At 39.3% G+C, this 21,311-nt stretch overlaps 1 protein-coding gene across 5 annotated transcripts; it reads right to left on the bottom strand.

The window, feature by feature from the left end:
* Positions 1 to 466: 466 nt before the first annotated feature.
* On the bottom strand, positions 467 to 20,956 carry tmod1 (tropomodulin 1). Of its 5 annotated transcripts, none has more exons than XM_085459853.1 (12): positions 20,563 to 20,956; positions 17,049 to 17,307; positions 16,688 to 16,824; positions 11,228 to 11,384; positions 9,086 to 9,202; positions 7,346 to 7,435; positions 5,967 to 6,097; positions 5,591 to 5,698; positions 4,373 to 4,516; positions 3,854 to 3,998; positions 3,085 to 3,184; positions 467 to 2,234 (listed from the first exon to the last, which is right to left on the bottom strand). In XM_085459853.1, the coding sequence occupies exons 3-12, from the start codon at positions 16,808 to 16,810 to the stop codon at positions 2,216 to 2,218; spliced, it is 1,134 nt and encodes a 377-aa protein (XP_085315979.1). In that variant the 5' UTR covers positions 16,811 to 16,824; positions 17,049 to 17,307; positions 20,563 to 20,956; the 3' UTR covers positions 467 to 2,215. The 5 variants fall into 5 exon arrangements, with proteins under 5 accessions (XP_085315979.1, XP_085315978.1, XP_085315980.1 ...); XM_085459852.1 differs by having other exon boundaries at positions 16,688 to 17,108; positions 17,230 to 17,307; XM_085459854.1 differs by having other exon boundaries at positions 17,230 to 17,307.
* Positions 20,957 to 21,311: the final 355 nt, after the last annotated feature.

The following is a 21,311-nucleotide window of genomic DNA, read 5'->3' as shown; positions in this document are numbered from 1 at the left end:
AATCAATTGCAACCAAGCGCCACCATTGAGGACCGTAGCCAAGAGAGCCAAGAGGGATGGAAAGCTTCACCAGCTTGGTGTAATTCTTCTCTTTTGCCACAGAGTGGCACTGTGGGCCCTGCGGTCTTTGTATCAAATGTGCTGAAGGTGTATAAACAAAGACAATTTTCAAGCTTTATTTAATTCATAAAACAGAACAAAAAAATGTGAACTATCTATGAAAAAACCGAGTCAAGCAGTACAATATGAAAAAAGCCCTACACAGGAGAAAAGAACATGACACACAGAGACTGTGAGAGCAGAGTCCTCTTTCACTTTTAGCTTTCAATTCTTCATCTTTATAATGAAGATATCAACCATTCACTGGACATTGTTACTGACAGTGTCAGTAACAAAGTGGTGATAAATAATAACACTGAATGTGTTATTAGCCCTTAAACATGCAATCAGAATTTTGAGCATCCCTCATTGCACTGCTGATTTTTAAAGTTATGAGAAATCCCGCTATCTGCTCCAAAGTATACAGCAGCATAAAATCAACATTTATTCGGGTGTTTTTTTGGCCTATGATGAGAACCATTTCATTTTGATCTCCAAAGGATTACGGTGCAATACCATATCTCTGATTTGCAGTACCTGTCATAGCCAGACATGCTTGTAAATAGTCTGTTTTTCATACGAATAAGGGGGATTGTTATAGTCTGAAAGCTGCAAAGACATGAAAGGTTTCCTGCATACAAAAATACAACAAACCTGGATTTAGGGATTAATGTGAAACCTGTAGTAAAAAAGTCATTTCATACTAAAACACACATTGTAGCTCCAGTAAATACAAATCAACACAAACAATCAACAAACCAGACCTGGCTGAAAGTGTAAAACAAATCCATTCAAATATTCACAAGTTGCTTGGGTTAATATAATCTGGTGACTGTAAGCAAAAACCCTCTTGCCACTCGGCAGCTATGTAACATTTATTCTAAAAAACTGCATGTAAAGAATCTCATCAAATTATGTTTAAAATTGTTACATTTCTTTGCAGATTTTGTCCCATCACAAAGTTTTTCAAAAGCTTTTTACTCTCTGGGAGTTTTTTTTCTAACACCATCTTTAGTTTTGGGAATTTCTCTCAGAATTTGTTGAGCTTCTTGTCTCTCTCTCTCTCTCTGGCGCTCTTACAATGCCGCTGCTGTAAACACTTCTATATAACAGTGCCGTATTCGCTGGATATTTAAAGGAAAATATAAAGCACATTACACTGGCATTTGAATATTGCACATTAACAGGCAGCGAGTGCTAATATAAACACTGGATAACGTCACAGTGTAATTTGACAGTACATTTTCTTTTACAGCAACGTTTTTACTACTGGTTATTTGATTATCCAGCATAATCAAACCAAGTCATATGAATGGCTTCTGACTCTTTCCCAGGTCTGTTTCAATAAATACGTATGTAGTGACAAATCTCACAGTTGCCAGGTTTATACAGCCATTTGTAAATTGCTCAAGAATCTGTGTAGCTCAGTATCGAAATGAGTCACTAAATACTTTTTTTCACACTGAAAAATGAAAAGAGAAAAACATCAGAAGATGGGGGCAAAACCAGATGTTCATTTTTTTTCTCAATTCAATTTAAATGAATAATCTGACATGGCAGAAATTCGTAGTCTTGTAAGGTGTCCTGGAAGCAACAGCAGTAGTGACAACACCAGTCATTTACAGCACAGTAGTAATAATAATAATAATAATAATAATAATAACTATTAAAATTCAACTCAGCAGACTGCTAAAAGTTGCCCATCACTTTTCATATGGGACCACATTCAAAACCAGACCTTAAGCCCTTCACTGAGGAAGCATTGAAAGACTCAAAATTACAGAGTAGGAGTTGGTTTGTACAAAAAGCTGCAGTTATAGCTGTCCAAGCCTAGAAAATATGTCAAAATGCAAACTTCAGAGCACAAAGTAATAATATTAATGTCACTTTTTTTGTTGTTGCATGCACTGGAAACTCAGAAGGATCTGTTAATTAATCCAAATGGATCATTTAACATTTACTAAGTAAAAGTCTGTGAGTGAAAAAGTTCAGACACTGTCTCTGAAACCAAAACAATTGAACCTGATAGAGTGGAAGGGGGTGACAGATGGCAGGAGTTGAAGGTAGCCCTGGTTTCTACACATTTGTCCGACACTTTGGGAAAATGGGTCCTCCTTCAAGCCTTCTCTTTCTTACTGTAGACAGAGGGAAAATGGAAGGTTACAGGAGAAAGAAAGATGAAAGACAACATCAACCTCATCATCTTAAGCAACAGCACAGCAAAGCTGACCTCTTTAACTGACAGGAAGCAAGATAGCTGACAAAAAAAGCAAGGCAAAAAGAACATCACAACAAATTGGTGGCTGCAACGTGTAAGAAGAGTTCTTTGTGAATAAATACACAGGACAAACGTAAGCAAGTGGAAAGAACAGGACAGCGTCTTCTTAAATGTGATTACTTTGTGGTTATTGTGCACAATAAAACAGAATATATGTTCAGCTCTGAAGAAAATTCTGTCTCAAGATCACGTGATAATGCATGTTCAACAACCAGAAACTAATTACTAAAAGGTGATCAGAGACTCCATGAGAGTCCTGTGGGTCCACTTTTGGGGCTTTGGAAAGGAGTGAAAAAACAGGAGGAACCAAATTCCTCCAAAAATGCAGATGAAAAGAGCAGAAAGACCAAAGACTAATCACTCAAAGTCAGTATAGAAAAATACAGCATAATTTCAAAGTCAAATTCTGTGCTATGAGATTCTTTCTTTTTTTATACAGGTAGTTATCTCATCTACATGTTTCCAGAATTGCAAGATTTTTGCACTATTTCAGGAATGCCGTGGGACTAAAGAGCAGTCTCCGTAAGCTAGAGATGATTAAAAGAGTGAAGATGTGGACAAGCAATAGAAACTCTCAGAAGAGTATGACAGAAGGCAGCAGAGCTTCCGGTAGTCCGGAAAAGAACCGGGAGATGTTGGCAGCAGAAAGGCAAGGCTGAGCGGTCATACAGTGTGTGACTGTACTGTACTTTTTTTTTTTTTTTTACTTAGTCTTAGACTTGAACTTTTTCCCAAAGGCCCTCTCCAGCTCAGGGACAGATAGAGTGAGGGTGAAAGAGCCGTCTGTCTCCGACCTGACGACCCGGGCTTAAAGATGACGTGGGGAAGAGAAAGCATCATAAATGATGTAAAGTGGTTTTGAACATTATATATATACACAAAATACAAGAAGATAGTAAGACCATTTAAAACAAAACACAAACAAAATCATATCCACATCTAATTTAGTTTTGAAGCTACATTCTGTAGCGTGAATGTTACAGCAATCGAGTCAGAGAGGATTTATTCTGCCCTAGTTTGTTGTACAAAGTAAATATTTTGGGGGAAAAAAGTTGGAAATCAGGTCAGCAAACACAACAATTACTGGTAAAATTTGTGCATGACAGGAAACACTCCACTCACTCGCTTCATTATGTTCTCTCTCACGCTCACAGGCTTTTCTTAGTGCTGAGGTCATAACTCAGGAAGGTACTGTTATGATTGGCTGAGGCTGTTTGGCAGCTCTACTGAGTAACCAACTGATGATATCACTCTCATTCTTCTATTAGCCTCTGATTGAAGTAGAACTCAAGGAGATATAGTGATGATAAAGTGCACTCGTGCCCATACTAACGTCTAACTCTGCCAAATGAAACATTACAAAAAGACATAACTAAAAGAATGAAAATAATATTACTTGAGTATTTACTTGACGTTCTGTCAGTTCGAGACCTAATGCCACATCCATACAGTGATCATGCAGGTGTGTGTACCCACCCAGGTCATTGTTGTTCATCATGGCATTGGAGCCCCGGAGGCGTGGACCCTGCTGGGTGAAATGATACCCAAACTTCAGCAATGTGGTGTTTTTCTCCAGCATGTTGGCTATTTCCATCTCCACTTTGTTGCCTAAGGGCTGACTCTGGAGTTCACAGAGAGTGCAGGAAAGGATGGTGGAGAGAGGAAGACGAGAGAGGAGTAGATGATTAAAGGCAAAAAAAAAAAAAAAAAATCAGTGGTGGGATTGAGGGTTTAAAAAAAAAAAAAGTTGATTTCATTCAATAACTGGACTTGAAAAGCAAAAAAGAAAGGGCCAAGAACAAGGAGAGAAATAAAAGTAGGCATTAGTGGGCAATGAGTCACAGATGTCCAACTATGGCATATGAGACATTGCAATGCAATCAGCGAGCATTAGACCAAAGTGGCAATGATGAACTGTGTACACTGCATGACACATACATACTGTTCCAGTGTGTTTAAATCTTTCTGTACTCTATGGAGGGTGTGAGCTTTTACCTGATTGTCTATCTTGAGCTCCAGTAGTGTGGTGTTATTCTGCAGCGACTCTATGAGGGCCAGGATTCCAGTCCCTGTTATGAAGTTGGACTCAACGTTCAGACTCTTGAGCATCGTGTTAACTTTCAACATCTCTGCCAGGGCCTGAGAAAACACACAGCACTTTGTATTCAGGAGCAGCTTTGAAGCCAGGCTGCTCTTGTCAGGCTTTCGTTGTGGTTTGGTCCCCGTTTTGATTTTGATTTGGTTTTTCTTCTGTTCATATTGTACAAATGTCTCCACTGTTTCCTACTCTTAGTCTCTGTTTTGTCTGTGTTAGTTCCCTCGTCTTGCTTGTTTCCATCTCCTGCTTCATTTTGGTAACTGCTATTCCTTGTGCGTCATCTGTGCCCTCACTTCCTGTCTTTGTTTTTCTTCTCATTTCCTGCTTGTTTCCATCTGTGTCTTCGCCTATCCGAGTTCCTTCCACTGTGCTATCTGCCACTTATGTCCACCTATGTCTCATTCTAAAATCTGGCCACTGAGTATATGCAAGTCTTTTCTTTTTTTGGGGGGGGTGGCTGTAGCTCAGGTGGCACAGCAGGTCAGCCACTAATCAGAAGGTCGGTGGTTTGATCCCTGGCTGCATGCCAAATATCCTTAGGCAAGATACTAACCCCGTGTTTGCCTACTGGTGGTGGTCAGAGGGCCCGGTGGCGCCTGTGTCCGGCAGCCTCGCCTCTGTCAGTGCGCCCCAGGGCAGCTGGGGCTACAATGTAGCTTGCCATTGCCTGTGTGTGTGAATGACTGAATGTAGTGTAAAGCGCTTTGGGGTCCTTAGGGACTGAGTAAGGCGCTATACAAATGCAAGCCATTTACCATTTTCCCTTTGTCTGATCATCTGCTTGACTCCACATGTACTCCTATTTGCGTCACATTTCTTTTCTGTATTGTTGGGACGAATTTTCCTTGTTGCCTTGAGTTTGGATATCTTGCTCTTGTTCTGCAGAGCTTTTTCTTCTTTTTGTTTACGCCCTGCTTTTTTACCCTCTTGGTGTATTTTGATCTGTTTAGGAGGAACTTTGTCAAACCACATGTTTATTTTAATCTTCATATTGTTTGTCAAAATAGGACTCATCCCCATTAATGATAAAAAGTGAAAAACTGGGAAGCTGTTAAGATAAAAAGGGAAGAGAACTGAAAAAAAAAGCAAGTTAGGTTGAAAAGCATTAGACTTACAAATGCTACAGGGTCATTGCTCCTTGTTCCTACAATACTGAACCTCTCCACCACTGTGTTCTTCATCAGAGCCTCGGCATATGCCTTCAGAGTTGGGATAGGAATATTCTGGGTGCAGAAAAACAAAAAATTAAATGTTGGAAAAACTTATTTCTATGTATTTTTGCATTTTCCCTTGTCATAAACAGTAAAAAAAATATTAATTGCTGTGATTCATAAAGAAACAAATGCTTGAAGTTTATGTATAAAACTTGAAACCAAATCCAATATACATCCAAATTTAAATATAATTTTTATAATAGATATAGATTATTAAACCTGCACTGTCTCTCTCTTTTTTTTTCTTTTTTTTTTTAACACAACCCAGCATTCTTACCTTGATGTTATTGAGGTTGACTTCTACCAGGTCGGGATCATTCCTCTTTACTCTCAACAGAGTTTCCTCTACATCAGTGGAGTTGGGCTCCTCATCAGGGACTGGCTTGTACTGGGTACACTGGATCACACCTGGGGTGCAACACACGTATAATATAAAAATATATTTACAAAATCAGACTGCTGATGGATAAATTTGCTTTACTCAGGGTCTGATTGGACTAAATCTCATTTCAAAAGCAGCACAAAAAAATAACCTCTCCATTAAGTAGTTGACTCAATTTCTGAATCTGCGACTCTAAACACTGTAAACAGCATTTTCTGGATGATTGCTTGAGACTTTGCTTGTGTCAAGCAAAGAGAACACATTTATTTGGTGAAAGTATAGTTTTCCACATTCAGTGTTGCTTTTGGTCGTGGAGTACTCTGCTGGTTCAGAAATGCTGTTCTTCTTCTCCATGCTTGCCCCCTTTTTTATGGTAATCCAGGCTAAACATCTGTGTAGCTTCACATTTATTTTACTGACAGGGGATTGGTATCAATCTTAAGAAGGTATCTTAATATTTTTTATACTTTGCAAAAGCTGCACAGAGTACCTCGTTGTAAGTGCTCTGCAGCAGAAGATCTAAAATACGGAAAAACTAGAATCCGTTTGGTTTACCAGCACGAGAAATGTGCACCTACTTTAGTAATGGATTGCAAATCTCTGAGATTCAGTCATTAAGGTTAATATGGACCAATGCTTTTGTAAAAAGGGTTTTTGTGCCCTCCTCTGTATCACTACTCAAAACAGAGTGACAACTTCAGCAGGAGACTGTGGGTTGCTTTATAAGGTAGTCATATTTGGATGTGAGATGCTCAGTCTCTGTTTAGAGCTGGAAGTGTAACTATAGGATGAGCCACCACACAAGATAAACAATAGCTCATTAACCTGTGAAGGAGAGCTAAAAGTAATCCCACAATTCAATCGTTTACACGATGTAGCATAACATGAAGTGCAAACAGATGAACCAGCGATAGTGTATTCCTGGCAGGATAATAGCAAAATGTATGTGTGCTTATACTCTTTTATCTACCTATCTATTTTACTTTAACCTGTTTTACATTATTTGTGCATGTATCAAGTGCAAAACAGAAAAAATATGAGCATACACTGTTTTTGGTAAAATAAACATTCTGCAAACATGAGATCACACTTTATTCCAATCCAACTGCAGCATTTTTCTTAAATGATGCAATTTTTTTGGTACTAGTTGAGTGATCTGCTTTATTTTAGAGTACTTTTACTTGTTCCTCGAAAGTCCCTATAATTCATGTGTACTTGTGTCCAGTAGTATACATTTCGGTAGGTGAGTGCAAGCGTGTATGTGTTTCACATACTGTTAAGGCCTTGCTTGTTGACTATAGTGCTGCTGGCCAGGGCTTCATAGTACTGCTGGTTACTCATCAGCGTGTGCATGCCCAGGATGGCTGGAAGAAGAGAAGGAGACTGAAGAATGAACATTTGAGAAAAAAAAAAAGGATCGAGAAAGAGAAAGCAAGAGAGCAGTGCTGACACTGAGTGGACTTATTGATTGGCTTGCAACCTTAGACCAGACCACCATGCACCAGTCGCTTTCAGCATCGCAATCAAGGCAAGCATGAGGAAAAAAAAAAGAAAGAAAAAAACCTGCACACTGTATGGATTCAGCTCCCGTGTACTGGCTTTGACTTCTGCAACCACAGCTGACCTTCTGCTCTTAGCAGGCCGAAGCCAAATCAATGTGCAATATACTTTATTTGTTATAAAAAAAATAATGAGATATCAGCCAGCCAAGGCAAAAAAAATCTATGATGTGCTCTGGCAGCAGGAAATCTGAAATATGTTTCCAGCCAAGCAGTTACTCTGAGGACACAATTAACAGAGAGTCTTTGCCTTGTTTCTTTGTCAGAGAGATTGAGAGTATCTGACTGTTTATTCGATTACTGAATGCAGTGAAGTGCGTGTATTGCAACAAGCTAAGAGGCTTGTTCACCACGAGCATTTCTCATTTTAAATCTCCGTCTTCTAACAGCAGCAGGGTTGGATAATATTTTTGTCACACATGAAGTATGCATCGTCTTGTAATTACTCTGACAGTGGTTAAAACTAAATGTGTTTACATGGTATAAGTAAGTATACTTCCCACAAAGTCAACTCACTGTCATCATTAATATAATAAGTTCAGCACATTGACTGCAATAACTCAGGCAGGCTAAAAACAAAGAAACAAAACAGACAGAAAAAACCCTGAAACATCAGCAACACTGTTTTAATGGCAGCTCGAGTTTCTCCTGATGGTATGGACATCGAAAAAGTTATTATTTTATATTTTAAGGCAAAGAAAAATAACTTCAAACACTATTCAGACAAAATCCAGCAAATGACAATAACTGCAGTGTGTAAAGCAGAGCTGCGTCATATCACATCATACCTGCTATAGCGGTGTCATGCACTTACATTCCCAACTGCCGCCACCTGCAAGCTGCAAGCTGATAAAACACTGGGTGTTTTCTACATCGTCATTAATATCATTTTTACAATTTTTTGTGATGTAGCTTACATCGTCCTTCCCCACTATGCAAAAAAATGTACCAGCAGGTCCACTCGCCCTGCATGAACCAAGTTTTTTGTTAAATACAATGCACGGTCCGCACATGCAACAATACGACTACAAAGTAAAACAAAAAGCACAAATGTCACAGAAGACCAGTGTTGTTCCATGCAGGACTATGTGCAGCGTACAGATACCCTGGACGGTGATGAACTAATAGATAGAAAGATCCAGAAAATGAAGGTACGGATGATGATGATGAAGAGTTGAACGGTAAGAGTGGAATGAAGATGAAAGGAGTGCTAGAGGAAATGAGTGAAAGTTAGATTAACAAGGGCTAGTTACACCTATGGTAGTCTACTTACATTCATTAGTGAGAGCATGCCTAAAACCTTCATATAGAAATATATAGAAACAACTCTTGAAATGGAGAAAAGTTACAGTTCAGCTACATGTGCAGACATAAAATCCAATTAAACTTAAGTACTTTTATTTGTTCATTTTCTTGGAAAAATTAGCCTACAGAGAGATGTTGTGTGATAGTTACCTGCAATATCACAGAGTTCAGCATCGGTAGCACTGGACAGGGCTTCTTCTAACTCCGGCTCCAGAGTCACAGACTCTATGATTGGATCCACTCTTGTTTTAGGCACCCAGGCTTTCCCTGCAATATGAGGGGATATATTTTATGCAAAGTAAGTGACTGCAAGCACTACTATTACAATGACAATTATCAGTAACTTTAATTTAGCATTTAGCTTACAAGTTACATTTGACAGACTCCAGTTTTTTCCTGGATTTTTGTCAATTTAGGGACCTCTATGGCTACAGATTTGCTTCTTAAGTAGCATTTTTTCTCAAAATGACCCAAAATTTCTATACATTCTGTGTGGTGTGACCGCATGTAGTGGAAATGCAGCTTCATAGTATATGCACTGAATTTCTCTCTAAGGTTGAATTTGTTGAACTGCTGTGTATTGAGGTTATTAAAGTTAAAAATATAACTAAAAACTAAAGTAATAAAAACTGAAACTAGGCATGAACACATATTTTTGTGAACTAAAATGAAAAAACAAACAAAACTACACCTTTGGAAAAAAAATAAAACTGATGGAAAAGATTTTGTGAATTTGGAAAACTAAACTAAAATACAATTACAGATGAAATGTGTTTTCCTTGTCATTTATTATAAACTGCCTGATGAGGATTTGATGAATGCTTCTATTGAGGCCAAAAAGTCGAAAGGTTTGTATTTATATTGTATCTACACTCATTTTTCACAGTTCTTGCCTCTGGCGTTTGCCGTAAATGAAATAATAAGAATTAAAGATTGAAACGAATGAAAGCTAAACATTTTCAAACAATAAAAGCTAAACTGAAACAAGCAAACCCACTCTGGAAACAAACTGAAACTAAACAGAATTAACAAAAAGTCAAAATGAAGTAAAATTAAAAACTAGTAAGAAAATAATAATTTAAAAAAATCTATGATAACTCTGTGATATATTGTTTTATTTCTTAAAATAATGGCATAAACAACTTTGGATTGTCCCCTCACAGCGAGGTGTGTCAAATCCACTAGACAGTCGGGGTGTTTCTGTGTGACGTTAGCATGTTCTCTCTGTGCCTGTGTGGGTTCTCCTTGGATACTCTGGCTTCCTCCTGCGGTCCTCCCATGTTAGGTTAATTGGACATTCTAAATCGGGTGTAGGTGTGTATGTGAACATGAATGATTGTCTGTCACTCTGTTATTCCTGAAACACAGCAATCATTTTCATTGCTACTACCATTAACAAAGGCTCACTCTTTTGTCATAGAAAGTCATGTATAAAAAAGACAGAACAAAAGCTAAGTAAATGTGAATTACAAAAACAGTGAAGACCATCAACCTGTTAGAACCTATAACTAGTACTGAATACAGTACATACAGTAGTATGGAATTTGAATGTAACTGTCAGTCTAAGGTGAGGACATGTAAGACAAGGTCAGTCCAGTTGCCAAAATCAGTTCTGTTACACAAGCTGTGTGAGGTGAGTATGCTTTCATGTCACACCTGACAAGCGGCTGACTCTAGAAGCCCAGAGATGTCTTTACCGATAGGTTTGCTATGTCTGTATTTGTGTGGCTTGCTCCTCGAGTTTCAGCCAGACATTTTTTCTGATGCTCATATGAACACGTGGCTCTGTGAGAGGAGTTGTGAGAGCAGTTTTTGGAAAGTCACGTGTGACCTGTCTTGGTTAAATGTCATGGCACCGCTGAGGGCACGGCAAATGCTGCGGCAAGTGGAGTGAGTCCCAAAGCAACAACACCAGCAAATCAGAACGTAACAAAAGTCAGAAAAACAGAAAGAAACTTTACAGAGTTTAAAGAGTTTGACATGGCTGAAGTTCTTCACCACCAGTCAAGTCTGTGTCTACGCTGTGGATTTCTGATAAACCGAGTTTTAGTGTTAACACCTGAGCTACAGGTTGGCTGTTTTCACTGATCAATTTGCCTTTTTGAAATCCATCCAAGAGTCCAGAGATATTTGTTTAATTACAAAGTAACACCATCATTTAAATCATGTTTAAGGAAGCTTTAAACAGCTTTCATTTATTAATAATAATAACAATAATATCTTAATAAAAAGATTAATCATGAAAAGATTTGCCTGATTAACTTGATTTTTATTAAACACACCAGTTCCTACCTCTCTTCTCCCCGGTGTAGGGCACCAGGTCTTCTTTGTCAGGATGCTCTTTGGCCTGTTTCTCCAGATGGGCCAGGAGGTTGTCTCTTTGAAACGTCCCTGTTGGTGCTTTCTTTGTCTGGTCCTTCTGGCGCATCCCAGCAGGCAACAATGCATTCTAGACACGGATTAACATTTACAATATGTTGGTATTGCATGTTGGAAAAATAACCCATACTTTTGCTAATTTGACCAGTCTATGTGTGAAGTCTATGTGTGAAGTGTGAAGGAATTTTTCGATGCTTTTAGCCAGACTTGCTCCCTGCTTTACAATTCCGATCCAGCCTAATGTAACTCAACATTCATTCCCCAGAGAATGAATCCTTGAGTTTCCCAAAGTGCCTTTCTACTTATTCTATCATGTTAAAAAGGTTTTTGTTTTTTTTCCCACAGAACTTGGTAGCAGAGACTGTATTACGCTCCAAGAAAGAAGAAAGAAAGAAAATGTACTTTTATTGATCCCCGTGGGGAAATTCCTCTCTGCATTTAACCCATTCACTCAGTGAAGCAGTGGGCAGCCATTGGGCGCATGGGAAGCAGTGTGTAGGGACGGTACCTTGCTCAGGGGTACCTCAGGGTAGCTGTTCAGGGGAATCGAACCCCCGACCTTCCGATCATGGGGCCACCACTCTACCTACTGAGCTATCCCTGCTAAGAAGCCAATCACATAGCAACAACTTGGTCTCAATCATGCAGACATGGTCAAGACTACCTGGTGAGGTCTAAATCGAGCACCAGAACTGGAGTCAAAGATGGTTTGAGCGACTTTGAATGTAACATTGTTCTTTTTGCCAGATAGGCTGGTCTGAATATTTTAGTGAGTACTCATCGACTGGGATTTTCCCCACACAGTCATCTCTGCTTTATAGCACAAGACCACACCTGCTGTCAGCTAAGAACAGATGAGATGATGTGAGATGATGAGATTTTTTGCTGCTGCAACATTAACGCTCCATGTCATAAAGTTCAAACCATCTCAGTGACAGTGAGCTCACTGCACACAAATGGCCTCCACAGTCACACGAGCTCAATTGAGCATCTTCAGGTTGCGGTGATGTGCCGACAACAAATCCGAAGCAACTGTGTGATGCTATCGTGTAAACATGGACCAAAATCCCAGAGGAATGTTTCCTGCACCATGTTGAATCTGAGCTACAAAGAATTAAAGCATTTCTGAGTGCTTTAACTAAGTCCAACCAAGTATCTCATATCTCACCTCATGAGGTGTCAAGATGTATGTAGCTTCTGAAAAGTGAAGTGACTTACATCTGCATTCTTTCTAATGGTCAACAGAGGGCAGCTTCTTTGACTGCAAAAGCAGGGCAGTGCAAAGTCTATGATAAAATTACACTAATCAGGCTTTTCAATCACATCCTTCAAGCACAGCATAGCATATCTTTCTTTATATTAGGATTAAAGTCAGTAAGTAGCTGTGTTGGCACCGGATCACTTAGTTTATGTTTCCCTATGTCTCTGTCAGCAGTTATCTCATGCTAAAGTGGTCTCGAACAGGTGCTTATGTGGTTTTATTTTCTTTATCTTGTTCAAACTTCTCTTTTAGTTAAGTCTTGTAATATTTTGAAGCAAAACACAAAGCTAAGAACAAATGACTTTGATTTTTTTCTTCTGTAACAAGTTTTATGAGCTGCTGAGTGAACTGTATGATGTCAGGCCTAGACAGCATGACACCATATAATTCTCTCTCTCTCCTCTAGCTCAACACAGGACCAAGAAATTTCCCAGACCATTAGTGCACACCAAGTTATTTTGAACCTAAAGCAACATTCAAAACCATGCTCTTAGAAGTGCTACTTATAGCTGCATATCTTATCTGCTTCTCAGCACTTAGGGGCCTCCCTTTCTTTATAAGTCTGTTTCTCTTTTTGCTTCTCACTGTTATTCATCTTCAGTCAGACTCTCTCCTTACATTAGGAGCTTCCAAATAATAATCTGGTTGTACAGCAATAAAAAAAAAAAAACCCAACCGAACATACCCGACACTTTGCGCAGTCAGCACAATCTAAGATATCACCAACACAAAGCTGATATCAGCTTTAGATTACAGCGCTCAGTCCCAGTATTTTATTTTTAACAGCATGAGTCGGCCTCTGTTTCTCTCCCATCAACTAACAGTCACATGTACAATACGTGTGTCTATGTGTCTATGAGCCTGAAGCTGAGACGATATCATTTCAAGATATATGACACATCAAGATTCATTTCAGATACCAGCATATAAAAATGCACAATGCAAATAAAAATGACCACCTGCAACAAATGCAAACAAACATCAGCACAGATTTCAACTTTCTCACGCTCTAATAAACATATCCAATAATACCTGCCAGCAAAACACCACCTCCACCTCCTCAGGAAAATATCCATCTATTCTGTAGCTACAGGCTCTCTACAACTTTTTGAAAATGGGAAGTTGCAGTCTCAGAGCCATTTTGATGGTTTAATCTATGCCAAACTTTTCACTTTGATTGGAACTTTTTCTACGTGTGATTTGTATTAATCCACACAAACAACTGAGTATGAAGCAAGCTTGGGTCAGTACACTTGTGAGGCAGTACTGTGTGTTGTAAAACACAAAATGTTCTTGTAATTGTTGCTGAATAATCAATAATGGCAGACATGCGTGCAAACTTTCAGTCTGTTTACTGGAACCGATGTGGGAAACCGTGCTGGGAATGTTACAGTCAGAGCAAATGGGCACTTTACTGTTGTGTAACAGGTGACCCTCATAAACAGGCACAAACAAGGTAAGGACATACGCACTGCTTCTCTCTGTTTCCTCTGTTTACGTCAGCGAGTCCCTGCAGTCACTCACTGCTGGCATGAGCCTCGCTAACAAACACACACACATATCTACTCCACATTATACCCTTCGAGTCATCCCCTTGGCACTGAGGGGGACTCCGGTCTCTTTATGAGGAGTTAGACATTCATCTGGCAGCTATTGCAGCAGCTGTCCACACCTTGACCCCTGATTTATTACTCGGTGGTCTGTCGGTGGACGAGAATCAAATGCAGAAATAAACATATCATAAAAAGCAGCAGCGAATAAACACGAGTGCTGATGTAGTATTATAAGTGCTTTAGCTGTACTTAATACAAAAGGAGAAATACTTTGAATAACAGGGAAGACTAAACAGTAACAAGAGGTTATTAATTTAAGGTTAGTATTTTACTTTTTCACACTTTCACTCTTCGTTTTTCGTTTGTTTCACCATTTTTACATGTATTACTGAATCAAACCCTGCCGCAGACACAAAAGACCTTCATGTTTAGTTGTAATACTTTTACACAGAGAATCTAATCTGCGCTCAGCAACTTCTAATACAGTCGCGGTCCAAAGTTTGCATAAGCTCATTGTGGTAAATGCTCTAAATGATTTATTTGAATTGATATTTTTCCAGGGTGGAATGAATATACAGCATCTATCTTTAATGACTTCAAAACATAAAAATAAAGAATAAAGAATTTAATTCATTTAGGATTTTCTCTAATTCACACAAGGTCAAAAGTGTGGATTACACCCCAACTAATATTTGGTTAAACGTCCCTTAGAAAGTTGCACCTGGAATAGATGTTAATCAAATTCTTCTAAGCAAAATTGGTGGAGCTCATTTATTTTGGCTCATTTTGTGGCACAGAACCAGCTTTACAGGTTATCCCAAACATTTTCAACATGGTTAAGGCTGGAGGTTCGGGAAGGCCATTAAAGAAGCTTAATGCTGACCTGTTTTATTTGGAACACCCAATTCTGTCCATGTTTAGTCTAGTGTGGAGTAAAGTTGAAGAATTCCATCTATTTGAGTAATGTAACAGTACCACTAGCAGCAAAACAGCCCCAGAGCATGATGCAACCACCACCGTGCTTGAGAGTTGGTACAGTGTTCATAGGTTTGAAAGCCTCATCTTTACTTCTCCAAACATGCCTGTTGCCATTGTGGCCAAAGAGCTCAATCTTTGTCAAATCTGACCAAAAAACCTTTACCAAGAGGGATTTTAACTTGTCCATGTGGGACCCTCTCAGGGCATGGCGATGTAAAAACTGGCTTCCCTGTGCAGTTGGTATTCCAGTAGTTTCTGGTTTCTGGTAACCTTGAACTTGGGGTTTTTCCTGAACAACCATCATCTGAGGGTGACAGTTTGGGTTTTCTTCCAGACCTTGGCAAAGTGGTGACACATCCAGACAAGATGTGCTTGCGCATAACTGTTTTGAATCATCTTGGAATGTGCACTTGTTTAGAAATGGCTCCAAGAGACCTTCCCAACCTGTGCAAATCTACTCTTTTCTATTGCTCTGAGTAGTGACCAACACTCAGAGCAATAGACAACTGCTATGAAACAAATCCTTTTTATGCTGGCAAAGAAAGTACCAGTTGTAGGCCTTGGCTTTGTCAATTTAAAAGAGACTATGGAACCTTCAGCACCGCTTATGAAAAAATGTGAGTGTATGTATATTTTATTTTGTATATACTTTTGCCGGTGTGGATCAGAGGAAATCCAAAATAAATTGCTGCTTGTGCACCCAATTCTTGTTTTTACAAGTCATTAGAGATATATGCTGTTATAATCAGGGGTGCACATAAGTGGTCCGCAGGTGCGCATTCGCTGTCAAAATAAAAGACGCGCACAAGATAAGATGTTGCAACGCACGTTTGCGTACATAAGATTTTCTGGAGGAGGACAGACATTTGTTTAGAACTCTTAAAGATGTCGAAGAAGCTCCTTTAAGCAATTACTTTGGTGTTCCTCCACCTCCAAAGAAATGTCAGAAGGAGTCCGAACTGCAAAAGAACCGCATATTCTCAGAAAAGTGGTTGCAGGAGGTGAGCTGGCTTCAAACAAATGATGAACGCACAGAGATGTGGTGCAGAATTTGCCGTGAAAATCCCACTCTAGCGGACAAAAACAGTGCCTTTTATATGGACGCAAACGCGTGTTGCAACTTCTTATCTGGTGCGCGTCTTTTATTTTGACAGCGAATGCGCACCTGCGGACCACTTATGTGCACCCCTGGTTATAATCAATGCACCCTGGGAAAAAATTTCTTAAAGAAATCATTAAAAGCTCAAAAGTATCACGACATTCATTCCCATGATGAGTTTATGTAAACTCCTGACCATAAATGCCATGGCTTTGTAGACTTTTGTTTTCAGTCCTTTCCTTCAAACATATTTTAACAATTACTACTGTACTACCACTATAAAAACTAAGATTTATGTTATTTTAAAAACAGAAATTACCAGCTAACAGCAACTCAAACGAAAGCACACTGCAGCTCCAGTGATATACAATGTGATACATTACATCGTGCTGTCTGCTGAGCATGTATGCCCCCATTAATCCCCACTGATACCAGCATACTGACATAGCTTCTCCTTATGGACTTCAATGTTATAAGCTTACATCAGGATCCAGCTCCTCTAATTCATCCTCTAACCGCTGCAACTCTTCTTCTGACAGTTTCTTCAGCAGCTCGTCCTCGTCTATGTCTCTGTACTTCTCCATCTCCTTCCTCAGAAGCGCCATTGTGGACAGCACACCTGGGGGGGAAAGAAGAGTACAATATCTTGGAAAACAACAGAAATAAAATATTTACACATCAATTATGAGCAATGATGGCAATCAATTTGAGAGTTATACTGTTTGAGGGAATATACGTGGCAATAAAGCATAACCGTATTTATCATTTTCTTGTATTCTCTTTGCTCTTTGTTATTCTTGGGATGTGTTCAACATGTGAGGCATATTCAAACTGTTCTCTCACTTCAGCAACGCCTCCAAATGAAAAAGGCAAACTGTAGGAGATCAGGAGCCTAGATTATATCTATGGATGGAAACAACCAAGAAGTGAGTAATTAAAATGAATGTTGGAATAACAGTGGGTTTGAAGGATCAGAGAAAAGCAACACAATGCTTTAACAGTGGAATTCAGAAGACAGACTGACCTTAATGACCCCCACCTCGGGTAAAATAACAGCAAAGGCAGCCAAGTGCCCGTAGCCCTCTTGGGAAAGCAATTACACCTGAAAGAGGCACAAGTAAATAGTGTGAAGAGAGATTAATAGCTCGCAGAATTAGAAAACAATAGTACGTCATGAACATGGAAAGAAGTGAAACATCATATTTCTCTGCTTGTCATCTCTTCTCTACTACTCCGATTTCTCAGAAAGCAACTGTCCGGAAATACAGAAGGCTTGAAAATACGAAATTCATTGAGTGCAAAAGAAATGTATGAGAATTTGTCAAACATTTTCACTGGTAATGCTTTAAATGTTCTTCTTTCCATTTCTCTTATATCGTCACAGAGTTTTTGAGAGCTGTTGGAGTGTTCATTTTCATGTCCTCAAAAGGTTTCCATGTGCCACACTCACATCTTTAGATTAAATATGACGCTACAGCCAGCAGGTTAGTACAACTTAGCACAGAGTGGAAAGATAAAAAGCGCTAACCTAGGCCTTCTCAAAGCTAACAATTCCCATCTGCCAGCAAATATACAATTAAGCTGTTAACAGAATTGCTAGATGGAACTGCTCCTAGCCAAGACAAGTCTGGTATATAACTGCATCTTTAAGCTTTTATGCAGGTTTTTGAATGACTTAATACTAAATATGAATGAGTTTACAAATGCAGACAGGTGAACAAACTGCACCGTTAATTATTATTTAAGGAGAAATATTTTGAAGCCTTCCTAGGTGTTTTATTGTTCTTCTCTGCAAGAATTTTTCCATTTATTTGTCACCATTTCAATTTGATTCAATTAGACAAAAAACAGTTGTCTGATTGAATTGGATTTGCTTACAAGTTTTCACCTATTTGCTTGACACTTGGTAATTTTGCACATATCCTGCTGCTGATCATCTGCTTATTTTCTCCAAGTGTTGCCCTGAAAACTTTATAAATGTTGGATAGGTCAAATATGCTGTCCGTAAACGTGTCTTGCTCTTGTTTCTTTCTCAAACAGCTATGAAGACTCATTCCAAATCTTGCTCTCGAACTCTGTCTTGGCTCTGTGACCAGATGACTGAAAATGGATGAGCTGCAGTGGAACATTTGTGGACCAGAGCACCAAACACTGGGCGCGCACACGGTCACTAAGCCCCAAGTTCCTTAAAGCTGTAGTTCAGACTCTGACAAGTGTTGAGCTGCTACCGATGGATGCCCACATAGCAACATTAACTATAACTTCACTGAGCTTGTATCAGGCGATGGGAATGATCTCAAATTAGGCAGAAAATATTGAGCTGGAGCTCAAAGTGCAGAAAATTGTGTTTTTGAGGAGCACAAATGTGAAAGAAAGCTTATCTTTTTGATCTTAGCGATGTCACCAAGTGTGCTTTGGCTTTAATCCTAAAAAGCGGGGTCAAGCGTGTTGTTCTTTTGTTCTGCTTTCTCTTTTCACTCCATGTCAAGACAAGTTTCCAAAACCAGAGATGAAGAACTGGGCTGCACTCCAAATAGCACTGCAAGCCCACTGGAAGACTGCAACCTGTTCTGATGATATCGAACAGACACTTGCCTGTATTTAGAACATTTCTATAAGCCTCTGCTTCATTACAGGACATTCACTGGGCAGAAAGAGCAAAACAACTAAAAATGACCTGAACCAGAACGTACCCTCTGCAGTCATAAACATCTAACTTGCCTCTTGCCCTTGAAAGCAGGCCTATCCAATCCTTAAGCGTCTAAGAATAGCCCACTGATACGGGATAATTAATCAAGTCAGATATGTGTAAAACCTTGGGAGGGCAACTGGTCTTGCATGAGCACAGCCTTTCACTAACTGAGAGCAGAAGATAAAAAGATTTCAGAATAAAAGTCTTTTGAAAACTGTGTATACAAGTTAGCTACTCCTGGGTGAAGGCAAGATTTTTTTTTCGGTCATGAAGTACGCAGACATTTCTGCAATATTCACAAATGCTCTCAGAGTGAAGAAAACTGAAATATTCATCACAGAAATAAGCTCATGCAGCAATATTAAAGTAACTTGATTTTTCTTTTTGCAACTCCTCGTTAACTGCTTTCAAACAGCATACAAATGGTACGTGAAGCCTTTGTTGCCATCTTCTACAGGCTGCTGAAATGACCTCCACAATGACCTCTTTGTGCATAACTACTTCACAGATTCACATTCAAATATAAGCATAACTCTACATATCTAAAAAAGTAAATTAAAAGTGATTTTAATTGATTAAATTACCCCAAACATATCTTAGCTGCTCAGTTTGTTCTAGGTCTGATGCTGAAATGGAATAAAACTACAATAATCACACTTAACTCTGCTCATTTTTGAGAAAGTAGAAGAATTAAACCCTAATTTTGTGCCACACAATCTAAAGGAAAGATAGCAGTTGTAAAAATTGCACAGATATCTGAAATGTCCCAGCAGACAACAGCTGAGAGACAACTGTTCTCCTTTACTCAGCCACATGTCACAATGCATGTGGCAGAAAATAAGCTCTGTGGAAAGGATGGCGTGTTTTATTACTGGCACTCCAAAGAAAAGACAGTTTGGTTCGTAGATTTAGACCTGGCATTGAGGTGTGCATACAACCAAAACCATTAAAGGCCACACGTTAAATAATCCTTCATTTTGCTGAGGACATCTGTGGCCACTGTTTTTTTGGTTTTTTTTTTTGCTTTGGGGCCAGCACAGAGTCATATATCATGATCTGTATACCAGACCAAGTAGCTCACTTGCTACCTTGGACCTGGGGTCAGGCCATTTGTTCATTCTGCAGAGGTCAAAGTGTCATAATGTTTTTGTTAAGTGTAATATCACCAATGAGTGCTGTTATACTCCAGCTAATAATATAATACATGGCTAAACCAGGAGGTAAACAGCAGACTTCTGAAGCACCATTAAGAGCTGTGCTCATAAAATAAAAATGACTGACAAACAGAAGTTCCACAGCTTAGTTATTTCTAGAGTGGATGTGTGGAGGTCACAGAAAACCAGCAACTTTTGTATACTTCGGAACTCCTGTTTCTGCAAAGTTGTAATAACTTTAAAAATTAAATTAAAAGATGTAGTTATGATTGGTCCAAATACAATCACAATAAAATAAAAATATCCACCCAATCTGCATCTTTCAGTTTAATATTTAACCTGCAGCAGCCAAATGATGAAAAACAGAAACAGGGAACTTATATTTGGTGTTCATTTTTTCTAGAAAACCACTTTAAACTAATCCGGTTCACGGTTTTAACACGGAGAAGTGACCTTAACTTATTTGACTGCTTTGCTGCCCGCAGTATAATATATGCATTAATTTCCCTACCTCCTCCAGCGCTATTTATAGCCGGCTGGTCCCGCTGGGTGACAGCAACGAATACTTTGACCAGATATGGTTTCCTTCACAGCCGCCTGGAGTCGCAGCAGTGCGAAGTACGGTCCGCTGCAAGCGCGCAACTCCGGGAATCCGCCAAATTTCCCCTAAATCAAACAGTCCATGACCCGCGGACAATCTTGAATCCAGAAGATTTCAGCGCTCACAAAGTTTCCTCCCCCGGCTCTGGTCGACTCTCTGTGGACCTGTTGGGACTGAATCTCATCTCCAGCAAAGGGCAAACCAAACTTTTGGGGAAGAGATCCTCCTCCTCTCCTCGCTCACGGCTGCTGTGTCACTCCTGTGATGTCACGAAGATGCGCTGCCTCCATTATCGGACAATGGTTCACTATGTAGCGTAGCTCACGATAACGTTTATGGTTTACATTAAAGCTGCAAGAGTCTGGGTAGGATATCGGTTAGTTTGGTGACTATTAACCGCTTAAGTGCTGGACTCTGGATCCCTATTATTTTACTGTGCAATAAGTTATTGTATTCTTACAAGTACAGAGAGCAAATCTGTACCAATCCGTTTATATTGGTTCTGCAATAAGCACCAAATTAAATTTAGGTTGGCTGAAGCGCAGACAGATGACTGTCTGTTAAAAAGTACTTGTATTTAAAACACTGTGTAGAATAATAAGTGGAGTAACAGATGTTTGTGCAGACACGTTACAGTATATGTTTCTAACACTGAAATC

Source organism: Copadichromis virginalis, linkage group LG6 (assembly GCF_057382275.1).
Source record: "Copadichromis virginalis isolate Kocher_CV1m ecotype Utaka linkage group LG6, C_Virginalis_male_GT1.1, whole genome shotgun sequence".
NCBI lineage: Eukaryota > Metazoa > Chordata > Actinopteri > Cichliformes > Cichlidae > Copadichromis > Copadichromis virginalis.
The sequence above is the reverse complement of the archived record's forward strand: the minus strand, read 5'-3'. Positions and strand labels throughout refer to the sequence as shown.